Source organism: Scyliorhinus canicula, chromosome 18, assembly GCF_902713615.1.
Source record: "Scyliorhinus canicula chromosome 18, sScyCan1.1, whole genome shotgun sequence".
Classification (NCBI taxonomy): domain Eukaryota; kingdom Metazoa; phylum Chordata; class Chondrichthyes; order Carcharhiniformes; family Scyliorhinidae; genus Scyliorhinus; species Scyliorhinus canicula.
In genome coordinates this window covers 116,635,642-116,649,884 of record NC_052163.1, presented here as the reverse complement: position 1 = coordinate 116,649,884, position 14,243 = coordinate 116,635,642, and the positions used below count along the sequence as shown (strand labels likewise).

The window sequence follows — 14,243 nt, the reverse complement described above, 5'->3', positions numbered from 1 at the left end:
CTAAACTCCCTCCACCTCTTTAGACCTCCCTATCCTCCTCTAAGACCCACCACAGAGCCTATCTTTTTCACCAAGATTTCTGATCACCCCTCCAATATCTCCTATGTCTCAGCATCGTCTTCTGTCCAATATACGTTAAAGGTGCTTTATAAATGGAAACTGTGACACAAATCCAATCCCTTTGACATTCAAAGTCATTATCATCGCTGAATCCCCCACAACCAACATCCTGGGGGGTTAGAATTGATCAGAAACTGAACTGGACTAGCCACATTAATACTGTGGCTACCAGGGCAGGTCAAAGGCTAGGAATCATACGGCGAGTAACTCACCTCCTGACCGTCACCCACCCCCCCAAAGCCTGTCCACCGCGCCGGGCCAGAGAATCGCACCCTAAAAACCAACAATTTCAGTCAAAATGGCAAAAACAAACACAATTCGTGAAATTAACAAGCGGTAACCACTCTCTTGCTCTTCAATGCCGATATGTGACTTCCGCATTTGGAATTCGGATTGTATACGCTGAGGATTTCAGCATCCTAAACTAACCAAAACATCTCGAGGAATGTTCTTTGGCTTTGATGCCTGAAAAATAAATGCTGACTTTATATCTGAAAAAGTACAAACTTGTAAGCCATTAAGTTAATTGGTCGGCTTTTACTTGAGATTGACTTTTACAAGGGTAATTTCCATCTTTAAGGGAACAAAGCTGGAATGACAGCTCCAACAACACTTAAGAAGCTCAATGCCATCCAGGAAAAAGCAGTCCATTTGATTGGCACCTCTTCCGCAAACATTCATTTCTTCCACCACCGACAAACGGGGGCAGCAGTTTGCATCATCGACAAGATGCACAGCAGGAACTCAGCAAGTGTTTTCAGAGAGCAGCTTCCAAACCCACGGCCACTACCGTGTCGAAGGACAAGGCAGCAGACACTTGGGAACACCTCCAAATCGTTGGCCGGCAGCAGGATTTTCTGATCCCGCCGCAGACAATGGGATTTCCCAATGAATCCACCCCCTCCCGCTCGCAACACTGGGCGGGCAAATCCCCCCAACCATCGCCTTTCCTTCACTAGGTCAGAATCCTGGAATTCCCTCCCTAACAGCACTGCGGGTATACCTACACCACATGGACTGCAGCAGTTCAAGAAGGCGGCTCACATCCACCTTCTCAATGGGCAATTAGGATGGCAACAAATGTTGTCTCAGCCAGTGACACCCAGAAATGCATTTTTAAAAAATCTGGAATGGAAGGCCGTTATCTGCAAGGTTCTCTACAAGGATGTTTTGTTTAATGGACTTTGTGGAACCATTAATATGTGGTATCATATTATCCTGATGTGGTTTGTTGTCTTTCAGTTACTGGCCTGAACATCTGGGCATCTCTGTTGTCCACTGGAATCATCTGCACATTCTACACCACCGTGGTGAGTACAGAACATTGATTCAGAAATGACTAGCGCCCTGTTACAAATCCTGATATTCTACAATGCTCACACTTTTAGATTCTGGTATAACCCGGTTCCTTCATGGTTGACTCTGTACGATACAGGCTCCCTCCAGATAGTCTGTAAAGGAAGCAGCATCGTCTATTCCTCAACCAATCGCACAATGGATTCTAAATTAACACCCGTTACTGTGATATGACTATTGGATGTATCTTTCCGCACTTTCCATGGAACCTTGCAATTTGCTCCCCTCCAAGCGGGTGGCACGTGGTTAGCACTGGTGCTTTGCAGCTCCAGGGTTCCAGGTTCGATTTCCCCGCTGGGTCACTGCCTGTGCGGAGTCTGCACGTTCTCCCCGTGTCTGCCTGGGTTTCCTCCGGACGCTCCGGTTTCGTCCCACAGTCCAAAGATGTGCGGGCTAGGTGGATTGGCCGCGCCAAATTGGCCCTCAGTGTCCAAAAGGATAGGCTGGGTTACTGGGTTACGGGGATAGGGTAGAAGTCTGAGCTTAAGCAGGGTGCTCTTTCCAAGGGCTGGTGTAGGCTCAATGGGCCGAATGGCCTCCTACTACACTGAAAACTCTACGATTCTATGATGAGCGTTTCTCCAATTCCTTTGTGAAAAATTACGATTGTATCTGCTTCTGCCGCTCTTTCAGGCAGCACATTCCAGATCATAAATAAAACCTACTGTATCTTTCCCCTCTGGCTTTCCTTCCAATAGTTTAAACTTCATGTCGTCAAGTTACCGACCCTTCTGCCGATGGAAACGGTTTTCAATAGTTTTTACTGATGCTGAACTCTCACAGCTGTCGAGGTTTGGAGAGGTGTTACTTTGTCCCTCGCCATGTTTCCTTGTTTAATGATTTTCACTCCTGTGTTTCCAGGGAGGGTTGAAAGCTGTCATCTGGACTGATGTCTTTCAGATCATCACAATGATGTCTGGATTCATTGCTATCATGATCCGGGGAATCTATTTAGTTGGAGGAACTGAAAGAGTTTTGGAGACTGCATACAATGGGTCCAGGATCAATTTTGGAGAGTAAGAAAATGTCTTTGCTATCGATGTTCCTCAATGGCGCACCTTTCACCCCAGTGAATCCCAAATCTCCATCGTCACTGAGCCTTACTGAGCCTGTCGTGAGAATGTCGCTTTAAGAAATGTTTGGCTGCTCATATGACTGCAGTGATGTCAGAGTGTGGGTGGAGCTGGGCTGTCTGTCAGCTTTATACTTTCGTTTTAAGCTGTTTGCTGCAGGGTGTGTTTAAGTTTCGTTTTCCGTGTTGGAGCTGAAGCCAGACCAAGCAGGTGCACCTTTGATCTCTCTGCCATGAAAAGACTATCTCTTGATCATTTGGTGAATTCAGAATTATAAATGTTCTCAGTAGTGAACGTAAACCTGATGTGTTTCTGTTAAAAGGTGTTTCTTTTGTCTTCTGGGTGTTATTTGGGAAGTTATTAAGGATTACTTAGCGTTGTAGTCTCTGGGGGTTGAATTTGAATTGATGGTTGCTAAGATGTTCATTATGTTTTTAAAAGGTTAACTTGAGTTCATAGAATAAACATTGTTTTAATTTAAAAGTACTGTAAAGCTCTGTTTGCACCATACCTGTAGAGTGAACCGTGTGCTCCCCATACCACAATCTATTAAAAGTTGTGGGTCAGGTGAACTCCATGATACACTTTGGGGTTCTCTAAACCCTGGCCCATAATAAGCCAATGTATCCACTCCTTGACTGGTGCAGAACTCAAAGGTTAGGGGAGAAGTTGCTGCAAACAATCCTCTTCTGGCACTGGGTGCTTTTCTTTGAAGAATTGATTTGATTAATTTGCTCTTTTCAAGATTTGAAGGCAACCAACTTACCCAGGAAACCTGCAGTCCCTCAAGCAAGTGATAAATTCCCACACAATACGGTCAGGGTCTGCCGTTTCAGGGGTCAAATAATTGACCCAGAACAAACTGACGAGAAATTTGTGTCATCGAATGGTTACAGGACAGAAAGAAGGCCATTCAGCCCATCATGACCTGCCATCTTCTGCAAGAACAACGTTATTAGTTCCGCCTCCTCTACCTTTTCCCCATAGTCATGTAACAGGAAAGTGGAGTTATTCAGATTGAAAGAAGCTGGAAAGCACAACAATCAAATGATAAGAATAAATAACTCAGCAACAACATTTACAAATGATACCAAACTGGGTGCTATAGGTAACACTGAGGAAGAATACAACATAATGTTAGGAGACAGAAAGAAACTTGAAGACAAGAGCAGTTAAGTGGTAAATTAAGTTGAAGATAGACTGATGAAAGTTGATGAACTTTGGTAGAAAAATACAAACACCAACTGCACCTTACAGAACAAAAAGCTGAATGGATTGAAAAGGAAGGTCTTGTGGTGCAGTGGGTAGCATCCCTTGCTCTGAGTCAACAAAGCATTTGCATTCATTAATCGAAGTGCAGCATTTGAAAGTCATGTTAAACTTATATAGGTCCCTGGTCAGACCACGCATGGCATTTTATGCACAGTTCTGGCCTTTATACTGTGTAAAATTCTTAGAAAGCCCAGAGAAATTGCATGGACAATACTGGAAAGGCCAGCATTTATTGCCCATCCTTAATTGCTCATGAGTCAAGTGGCTTGCCGCACCATTTCAGAGGGCAGTTAAGAGTCAGCCACATTGCTGTGGATCTGAAGTCCAGACCAAGTAAGGACAGCAGATTTCCTTCCCTGAACAGCATTAGTGAACCAGATGGGTTTTTATCACAATGGTAAATAGTTTCATGGCCATCATTAGGGTGGCATGGTAGCACAGTGGTTAGCACTGTTGTTTCACCGCACCAGGGACCCGGGTTCGATTCCTGGCTTGGGTGACTGTCTGTGCGGAGTCTGCACGTTCTCTCCGTGTCTGCGTGGGCTTCCTCCGGGTGCTCCGGTTTCCTCCCACAAGTCCCGAAGGACATGGGCCGGGATTCTCCTCTATCCAGCGGGGCGGACCGTATCGGCGCCGAGGGATGGTGTGAACCACTCCGGTGTCGGGCCGCCCGGAAGGTACAGAATCCTCCGCACCTTCAGGGGCTAGGCCAGCGCTGGCGGGGTTGCCGCCGCGCCAACCAGCGCCGAAGGGCCTCTGCTGGCCGGCACATGCACGGGAGTGCCAGCATGTGCTGGTGTGATCCCTGCGCATGCGCAGGGGGTTTCTTCTCCACGCCGGCCATGGCGGACCGTTACAGCGGCCGGCACGGAGGGAAAAGAGCGCTCCAACGGCACAGGCCCGCCCGTGGATCGGTGGGCCCCGATCGCGGGCCAGGCCACCGTGGGGGTCCCCCCCCCCCCCCAGGGGCCAGATCCCCCCCCCCCCACGCCTCCCCCCGAGGACCCCGCAGGCCGCCCGCAGAGCCCGGTCCCGCCGGTAAGGACCTTGTTTGATTTACGCTGGGACTGGCCAAAAACGGGCGGCCACTCGGCCCATCGCAGAGCGGAGGATAGCCGGGGGGGGGGGCACTGCCAACGGCCCCCGACCGGCGTGACGCGATTCCCCCCCCCGCCGAAAAACTGGCGCTGGAATTTCTCCGGTCCGGCGGGGGGTCGGAGAATGTTAGGGCTTTTTAATTAGAAAGGCAAATGTTTAAAAGTGAATTTAGTGATCTTTAAATTACAAATGTTTCAACAGGGTAGATTTCAAAAGAAATGTTTCCAATTCAGTCCGAACCTGGATAATTACTAATAAATTCAATGTGGAAATAAAGAGAAATGTCTGAATGAACATATTTGAACATATGAATTAGGAGCAGAAATTGGCCATTCAGCCCCTCGAGACTAGGGGCTCTACCATCCAATCAGACCATTGCGGACCCGATAGTGATTCAACTCCACATTCTGCCTATCCCCGCTAACCTTACACTCCCTTGTTAGTCAAGAATATATCAAACTCTGCCTTGCAAATATTCAATGACCCTGCTTCCACTGCTCTCTGGGGAAGAGAGTTCCAATGAGTCACCATCCTCTGAAAGAAAAAATTCTTATCTCCCTCGTAAATGGGGAAGCCCGTATTTTTAAACTGTGTCCACTCGGTCTAGACCCTCCGTCACGTGGGAAACATCCTCCCAGCATCTACCTTGTCAAGGACCCTCAGGATCTTACATGTTTCAATAAGATCAGCATTTATTGTCCATTCCTAATTGACCTTGGCTCAAGAAGGTGGCTCACCATCACCTTCTCAAGTGACAACTCGGGATGGGCAATAAACGCCAACCTTGTCAGAGATACCCGCGCACTGAGAATGGTTGAAACAAACTCACCAAGGCTACTTAGTTAGCACCTTCTGAACCCACGTCATTCACCATCCAGAAGGACAAGAACAGCAGGCACATGGGAAACACCACCACCTGGAGGCTCCCCTCCAAGACTCACCATGTTTACTTGGCAGTTTATCACCATTCCTTCACTGTCGCTGGGTCAAAATCCCTCAACTGCCTTCCTAACAGCACTGTGGGTGTACCTACACCACATGGACAGCAGTGGTTCAAGAAGGCGGCTCACCACCCCCTCCTCAAGGACAATTAGGCGTGGGCAATGAACGCTGGCCTAGTCTGAAAAGTCCGCATCCCATGAATGAATTAAAAAACCCTAGAGAGATCCTGTTCTGGGAGATTTGGCCTTTCCCTTAAAAAGTGCAAAGAAAGTAAGTCTGGTCTTATGGTCTTACTGGGTGTAACAGTCCAAGCTGATGTTGCTGTTGAAAAACTCTATTGTGTTGATTTATTTTTGGATTGTTCATTGATGGAAGTTCTCTGTTCAGTTTTGATCCAGATCCTAGGAGACGCTACACCTTCTGGACATTTGTTGTCGGGGGAACTATCCTGTGGTTGTCCATGTATGGAGTGAACCAGGCCCAAGTCCAACGTTACGTCGCCTGCAAAACCGAGTCTCAAGCACGACTGTAAGTTTGAGTGAGTAAAAGCCAAACTGAGCTGAGAGGAGCTGCTGACTGTCTCGGCTGAGGAGGTGAAGGAAAATACATATTGGAGTACGAGGTGGCAGGAGGATCCCTCTTACACTCATCAAACAGATTGTGAGGGGAAACTGGTGCCAATCAAATTCATTTCCCCCAGTTCTTTCGCAGGCTGAACATTTAAGTTCATAGTTGGCATTTTAAAATCCCACGACTTCACAAAAGATGTCCTGTGCATTGGAAGAAAATTCTAGAAAGGTTGGATGGGGAAGCAACCACATTTGTTAAGATAATAGGTCAACAGCGTGGACCATCTACAAGATGCACTGCAGCAATTCACAAAGGCTCCTTAGGCAGCAGCTTCCAAGCCCACGGCCACTACCATCTAGAAGGACAGAGCAGCAGATACATAGCAACACCATCAGCTGGCATTTCCCCTCCAAGTCACTCACCATCCTGACTTGGAATTACATCGCCGTTCCTTCACTATCGCTGGGTCAAAATCCTGGAACTCCCTCTCTATCAGCACTGTGGCTGTACCTACACCTCAGGGGCTGCAGCGGTTCATGAAAGCAGCTCGCCACTACCTTCTCAAGGGCAATTAGGGATGGGTAATGAAGCCACATCCTCTGAATAAATTAAGAGAAGGAATCTCAGCTTGGGTGGTAACTGTGTGGCTCTGGGACAAGAAGGAGATGAATCGGCCGCAGTTTTTCCTCTGGGTTCTCTCCGGGAACTGTAGCTGGGAATTTTAACTGGGATTGTGATTCAGGGAATGGAATGGCAAGTCCCCTGCACTCCTGAGATTAACCGGTTTGTAGGAAACCTAAGACACGTTAACAGAGTTCCTCAAGTACTGGGGAGTGGAAATCTGGGACTCCCCCCACAACAAAGCTGTTGAGGCTGAGTCACGTTTCAGTGAAGAATCCCAACAGGGATCCTCCTGACCCATTATCATAGACTTCAGGTAAATTCAACAGATTCCCCGGAGAAGTAAGGAGACTGGGAGAATGGGGCAGTGGGATGTTGCTAAAGGACGATTGGGGCATTGAGGGAGAGGTCAGGGTGGAAATGAAGGTCCACTGGTCACCAGACATGAAGATGTTGAGGGGGGAAGGGCGCCCAAAGTTAGGAGGGGGCTTCCAATGGATGCTCCTTCATTGGGAATGTTTGAGACTGAGGTCGGTAGATTTCTGGCACTGTGAGAATCGAGGGAAATGGAGGTAGGGCGGGAATGTGGAGTTGAGGCAGATCAGTCCTGATCATATTGAATATGGGGGGGGCAGGATCGAGGGGCCGAATGGCCTACTCCTGCTCCTATTACTTCTGTTCTTTTAAGCGGAAACAGCAGCAACACGTTGCCTTGTGACACCAGGCGTTACCCAGTCTCTGTATAAAATGCTGACTGATTCACTGAAAGGCTGACAGGGCTTTTCCTCTTTAAGTGGCTTTTCTTGTGATCTCTCAGTGAGTAGGGTCATGGACCGTGTGTGGGAGAAGCTTTCTAAAGGGGGATAACCTTTGACCTCTGCAACAAGTGTCGGACAAAGACTGAACACTGAAATTAGTGAAGGGAAATGAGACGTTAAAAGCTCTTGCCTGTCTCAGCGGACCGCGCTCTCCTTCAATTCTCTGAGAGAATCCTTGCTGCTTTTTCAACCATTACCTCGGGTTAAGGTTTAGAAGCCTGGCGGAGCGGAGGGAAACATTCTGTCTCTTCAATGAAACGTGACTCTCCATTTCCCTTTGTCTCCTCGTGTTTGAGAGGGAAATGAAGAACACGTCAAGTGTGGAAGGTTTTGAGTGCCTGACACCCCCTTGCTTGTGTTTGTTTACAGGGCCATCTTGGTCAACCAACTGGGTCTGTGGGTGATAGTAACCAGCGCAGCAGCGTGCGGGATTATTATGTTTGCCTTGTACAGGGGGTGCGACCCTGTCAAAGCCGGGCATGTCTCCGCACCGGATCAGGTGAGGCAAACACAGAACAACGTCGCGCCCACTGCCCCCCCCCCCCCCCACCCCCCGCCCAACTCTGCTGCCAAACGTCTTCTCTAATCACACACCCCCTCCCCCGCCCCGCCATCCCACTCTCACTTTCTTTAAGTTAAGTCGTGCAAAGAAAATGCTGGCCCAGGGGCTGGTTTAGCTCACTCGGCTAAATCGCTGTCTTTTAAAGCAGACCAAGGCAGGCCAGCAGCACGGTTCGATTCCCGTACCAGCCTCCCCGGACAGACGCCGGAATGTGACGACTCGGGGCTTTTCACAGTAACTTCATTTGAAGCCTACTCGTGACGATAAGCGATTTTCATTTCATTTGTCACTGCTTTCTGTCGCCCAGCTCCCAGGTCCTGGAATTTCCAACCGATACGTCTCTGCCTCCCTCACACACTCGCCTCCTGCAAAACATTCCATCCCTTTGATCAAAGGTATTTGCTTATCTTCCCTAACAATCTCCCTGTGGACATCGCTGATACGTTTTGATCATTCATGCTCCTGTGAAGAGCCTGTGGGGCATTTTAATGCGTCAAAGACACTCTCGAAATATGAGTTGCTGCTGCTCGCTTTGACAAATTGTGATCCTTGGTTTTGGTTTCTGTCAGATTGTCTTTCCACTTTCAGATGATGCCGTACATGGTGCTGGACATATTTCAGACGTACCCTGGAGTTCCCGGATTGTTCCTCTCTGCTGCTTTCAGTGGGACACTGAGGTACTCGCTGTGGGTTGGAGGGGATGCTAAAATGATTTGAAAATATGTGAAAGAGTTTTGCTTGTGCCTCACGGTGTCCGTCTGTTTTGCAATTCATTGTGGCTGATGTTGGCAAGGCTGGTTTGGGTTTACCATCGCCAGTTACCTTGAGAAGATGCCAATTCTTCTTGAACCTCTGCTGTCCTTGGTGGTGTTGCCCCAGCAATGGTGTTGTGCAGACAATTCCCGGATAGTCACCCAATCGTTCGACGGCACAGTGGTTCGCACAGTTGCTTCACAGCGCCAGGGACCCCGGTTCGATTCCCGGCTTGGGTCACTGTCTGTGCAGAGTCGGCACGTTCCTCCTCATCTCTGTTTTAAAGGATCGTCCCTTTAGTCTGAGATGGTGTCCTCTTCTTCTAGTTTTTCCTTCAAGTGGAAACATCCTCTCCACGTCCACACTATCCAGGCCTCGCAGTATCCTGCAAGTTTCAATAAGATCCCCCCTAATCCTTCTAAACTCTAATGAGTACAGACCCAGAGTCCTCAACCATTGCTCATACGACAAGCTGTTCATTCCAGGGATCATTCTTGTGAACCTCCTCTGGACCCTTTCCAAGGCCAGCACATCCTTCCTTAGATACGGGGTCCAAAACTGCTCACAATACTCCAAATGGGGTCTGACCAGAGCCTTATACAGCCTCAGCAGTACATACCTGATCTTGTATTCTAGCCCTCTTGACATGAATGCTAACATTGCATTTGCCTTCTTAACTGCCGACTGAACCTGCACGTTAACCTTAAGAGAATCGTGAACAATGACTCCCAAGTCCCTTTGTGCTTCTGATTTCCGAAGCATTTCCCTATTTAGAAAATAGTCTAAACCTAAATTCCTCCTTCCAAAGTGCATAACCTCACACTTTTCCACTTTGTATTTCATTTGCCACTTCATTGCCCACTCTCCTGGCTAGTCCAAATCCTTCTGCAGCCCCCATGCTTCCTCAATGCTATCTGTCCCTCTGCAGATCTTTGTATCATCTGCAAACTTAGCAACAGTGCTTTCAGTACCTTCTTCCAGATCATTAATGTATTTCGTGAAAAGTTGTGGTCCCAGCACTGACCCCTGAGGCACACCACTAGTCACCGGCTGCCATCTTGAAAAAGACCCCTATATTCTCACTCTCCCAGTCAGCCAATCCTCTATCCATGCCAGGACCTTACCCCGAACATCATGAGCTCTTAACTTATTTAACAGTCTCCTATGCGGCATCTTCTCAAAGGCCTTCTGGAAATTTAAATATATCACGTCTGCGGGTTCTCCTTTGTCTAACTTGCTTGTTACCTCCTCAAAGAACTCAAAGAACCCCATGTCTGCGTGGGTTTCCTCCGGGTGCTCCAGTTTCCTCCCACAAGTCCCAAAAGATGAGCTTGTTAAGTAAATTGGACATTCTGAATTCTCCCTCAGTGTACACGAACAGGCGCCGGAGTGTGGCGATTAGGGGATTTTTCACAGTAAATTCATTGCAGTGTTGATGTAAGCCGACTTGTGACACTAATAAAGATTATTATTATGATTATTATTATTAAAGACTTGGAAGGGATTTATTGACCCACTGGTTTACAAACGTACGAAGCAGGCGTAGGCCATTCAGCTCTTCAAGCCTGCTTCGCCGTTTCATAAGATCATGGCTGATCTAAAATTAAGCTCAAGTCAGCATTCCGTTTAAGCCCGAGAACCTCTCACCCCCTTGTTTACCAAGAATCTACCCGTCACTGCTATGTAAAATAAAGACTGTGCTTCAGGAAGAGAGCTCCAAAACCCATGACATTCTGGAGTGAATCAACTTTTATTTCAAATTGGAGACTGTTTATTTTTCAACTGTGACCGCCTAGTTCTAGATTCTTCCACAAGTGGAAACAATGGGTGCGATTCAACTATATGGGAACAAAGTCCCATAGTGAGCGCATTTAGGCGCGTGTTTCCCAGCCCTTGCAACGCCAAGTAGTTATACAACACCATTCGTGTAAAATAAGGAGCCTCAGCAGGAAACATGCGGCCTAGGCCGCACAGAGCCTCGTTTTCTACACCGAGGAGCTCCACTCGCCAGAATTCCACAGTATAGTGAGATCAGGACACCATTTTGAAATGGCATCACACTCACCAAGGTCCCCGACACAACCCCAGACCTTCCCCCCCCCAAGCTTCAATGCACTATGGGAGAGTCCCCAGTGGCACCATCAAGGTGCCAGGCTGGCAGTGCCAGGCTGGCAGTGCCAGGGTACCACCTTCCCAAAGGGCATGCACCTGGCAACCTCCAATCTGGGAGAATCCCCTGGGAGGGACCAGTGCTAAATGGTGCTTGCCTGAAGTCTCCAAGGCAATAGGCTAAATCCCATGCCTTGGGTGCCTCGGGAATCTACATATTAAAGAGAGACTAGCTGTCTCAGTCTAATATTCAGATTTGCTAAAAAGTGATCCCGCCCATACTGGGCGGGATTTACATCGCAACGTCTCGCGAGATTACGTTAGATCTCATGAGGCGTTGCAAGTTGGGTAGATCCCAGGAGAGGGATCTCCTGGCTTTTATCCGGCATGGCCATCAGAACGTGCCCATCCTCTTCATGTCCACCCTGTCAAGACCACTCAGGACCTTGTATGTTCCATGTCGCCTCTCACTCTTCTGAACTCCAGCAGATACAAGACTAGCCCCTCGAACCTTTCCTCATTAGACAACTTGCCCATTACAGGTATTAGTCTGGTCAACCTTCTCTGAACTGCTTCTAATGCATTTACACATTTTTTGCTTTTTCTCTATGGTGATTAAGTCTTTGAAGGAAGAGGAGTGAGTTGGTAACACTCACAACGATGAATTAGAAAGCAATTGTCCTGCTCAAGCCCCACTCCCAGTTTGAACACAGAATGTAAGATGACAGCGCAGTGACATACTGAGATAGCATGACACCATTGGAGGTGTACATTATCTACAGCCACACCTGCCCGTTCTGGTCACACCTGCCCATTCTGGTCACACCTGCCCATTCTGGTCACACCTGCCTGTTCTGGTCACACCTGCCCATTCTGGTCACACCTGCCTGTTCTGGTCACACCTGCCCATTCTGGTCACACCTGCCTGTTCTGGTCACACCTGCCTGTTCTGGTCACACCTCAACGTTCTGGTCACACCTGCCCATTCTGGTCACACCTGCCTGTTCTGGTCACAGCTGCCCATTCTGGTCACACCTCAACGTTCTGGTCACACCGGCACGTTCTGGTCACACCTGCCCATTCCAGTTACACCTGCCCATTCCAGTCACACCTGCCCACTCTGGTCACACCTGCCCATTCTGGTCACACCTGCCCGTTCTGGTCACACCTGCCCGTTCTGGTCACACCTGCCTGTTCTGGTCACACCTGCCCATTCCGGTCACACCTGCCCGCTCTGGTCACACCTGCCCATTCTGGTCACACCTGCCCGTTCTGGTCACACCTGCCCGTTCTGGTCACACCTGCCCGCTCTGGTCACACCTGCCCGTTCTGGTCACACCTGCCCATTCTGGTCACACCTGCCTGTTCTGGTCACACCTGCCCATTCTGGTCACACCTGCCTGTTCTGGTCACACCTGCCTGTTCTGGTCACACCTCAACGTTCTGGTCACACCTGCCCATTCCAGTCACACCTGCCCACTCTGGTCACACCTGCCCATTCTGGTCACACCTGCCCGTTCTGGTCACACCTGCCCGTTCTGGTCACACCTGCCTGTTCTGGTCACACCTGCCCATTCCGGTCACACCTGCCCGCTCTGGTCACACCTGCCCGTTCTGGTCTCACTTGCCCATTCTGGTCACACCTGCCTGTTCTGGTCACACCTGCCCGTTCTGGTCACACCTGCCCGTTCTGGTCACACCTGCCCGTTCTGGTCACACCTGCCCGTTCGGATCACACCTGCCTGTTCTGGTCACACCTGCCCATTCCGGTCACACCTGCCCATTCTGGTCACACCTGCCCGTTCTGGTCTCACTTGCCCATTCTGGTCACACCTGCCTGTTCTGGTCACACCAGCACGTTCTGGTCACACCTGCCTGTTCTGGTCACACCTGCCTGTTCTGGTCACACCTGCCCATTCCGGTCACACCTGCCCGTTCTGGTCACACCTGCCCATTCTGGTCACACCTGCCTGTTCTGGTCACACCTGCCCGTTCTGGTCACACCTGCCCATTTTGGTCACACCTGCCCATTCTGGTCACACCTGCCCATTCTGGTCACACCTACCCGTTCTGGTCACACCTGCCCGTTCCGGTCACACCTGCCCGTTCCGGTCACACCTGCCCATTCTTGTCTCACCTGCCCAGTCTCGTCTCACATCAACGTTCAGGTCACACCTGCCCATTCTGGTCACACCTGCCCGTTCTGGTCACACTTGCACGTTCTGGTCACACCTGCCTGTTCTGGTCACACCTGCCCATTCTGGTCACACCTGCCCATTCTGGTCTCACCTGCCCGTTCCGGTCACACCTGCCCGTTCTGGTCACACCAGCACGTTCTGGTCACACCTGCCCATTCTGGTCACACCTCCTCATTCTGGTCACACCAGCACGTTCTGGCCACGCCTGCCTGTTCTGGTCACACCTGCCCATTCTGGTCACACCTGCCCATACTGGTCAAACCAGCATGTTCTGGCCACACCTGCCCATTCTGGCCACACCTGCCCATTCTGGTCACACCTGCCCATTCTGGTCACACCTGCCCATTCTGGTCACACCACCCCATACTGGTCAAACCAGCATGTTCTGGCCACACCTGCCCATTCTGGCCACACCTGCCCATTCTGGTCACACCTGCCCATTCTGGTCACACCTGCCCATTCTGGTCACACCTGCCCATTCTAGTCACACCTGCCTGTTAAGGTCACATCTGCCTATTCTGGTCACACCTGCCCATTCTGGTTTCACCTGCCCGTTCCGGTCACACCTGCCCGCTCTGGTCACACCTGCCCAATCTGCTCACACCTACCCATTCCAGTCACACCTGCCCATTCTGGTCACACCTGCCCATTTCAGTCACACCTGCCCATTCTCATCACACCTGCCTGTTAAGGTCACACCTGCCTATTCCAGTCACACCTGCCCGTTCTGCCCATTCTAGTCACACCTGCC

The 14,243-nt window shown here is 49.7% G+C and overlaps 1 protein-coding gene across 3 annotated transcripts in view; it reads left to right on the top strand.

Moving 5' to 3' along the window:
* The window catches only part of slc5a5 (solute carrier family 5 member 5), a 57,916-nt gene that overhangs the window by 24,171 nt on the left and 19,502 nt on the right, over positions 1–14,243 (top strand). For 2 of the 3 annotated variants that reach the window (XM_038777949.1, XM_038777947.1), the window contains 5 exons: positions 1,363–1,430; positions 2,338–2,492; positions 6,249–6,389; positions 8,240–8,369; positions 9,021–9,109. In XM_038777949.1, the coding sequence (XP_038633877.1) occupies positions 1,363–1,430; positions 2,338–2,492; positions 6,249–6,389; positions 8,240–8,369; positions 9,021–9,109 (583 nt within the window). The remainder of the gene's footprint in view (positions 1–1,362; positions 1,431–2,337; positions 2,493–6,248; positions 6,390–8,239; positions 8,370–9,020; positions 9,110–14,243) is intronic. The other variant, XM_038777948.1, reaches the window with a different exon arrangement.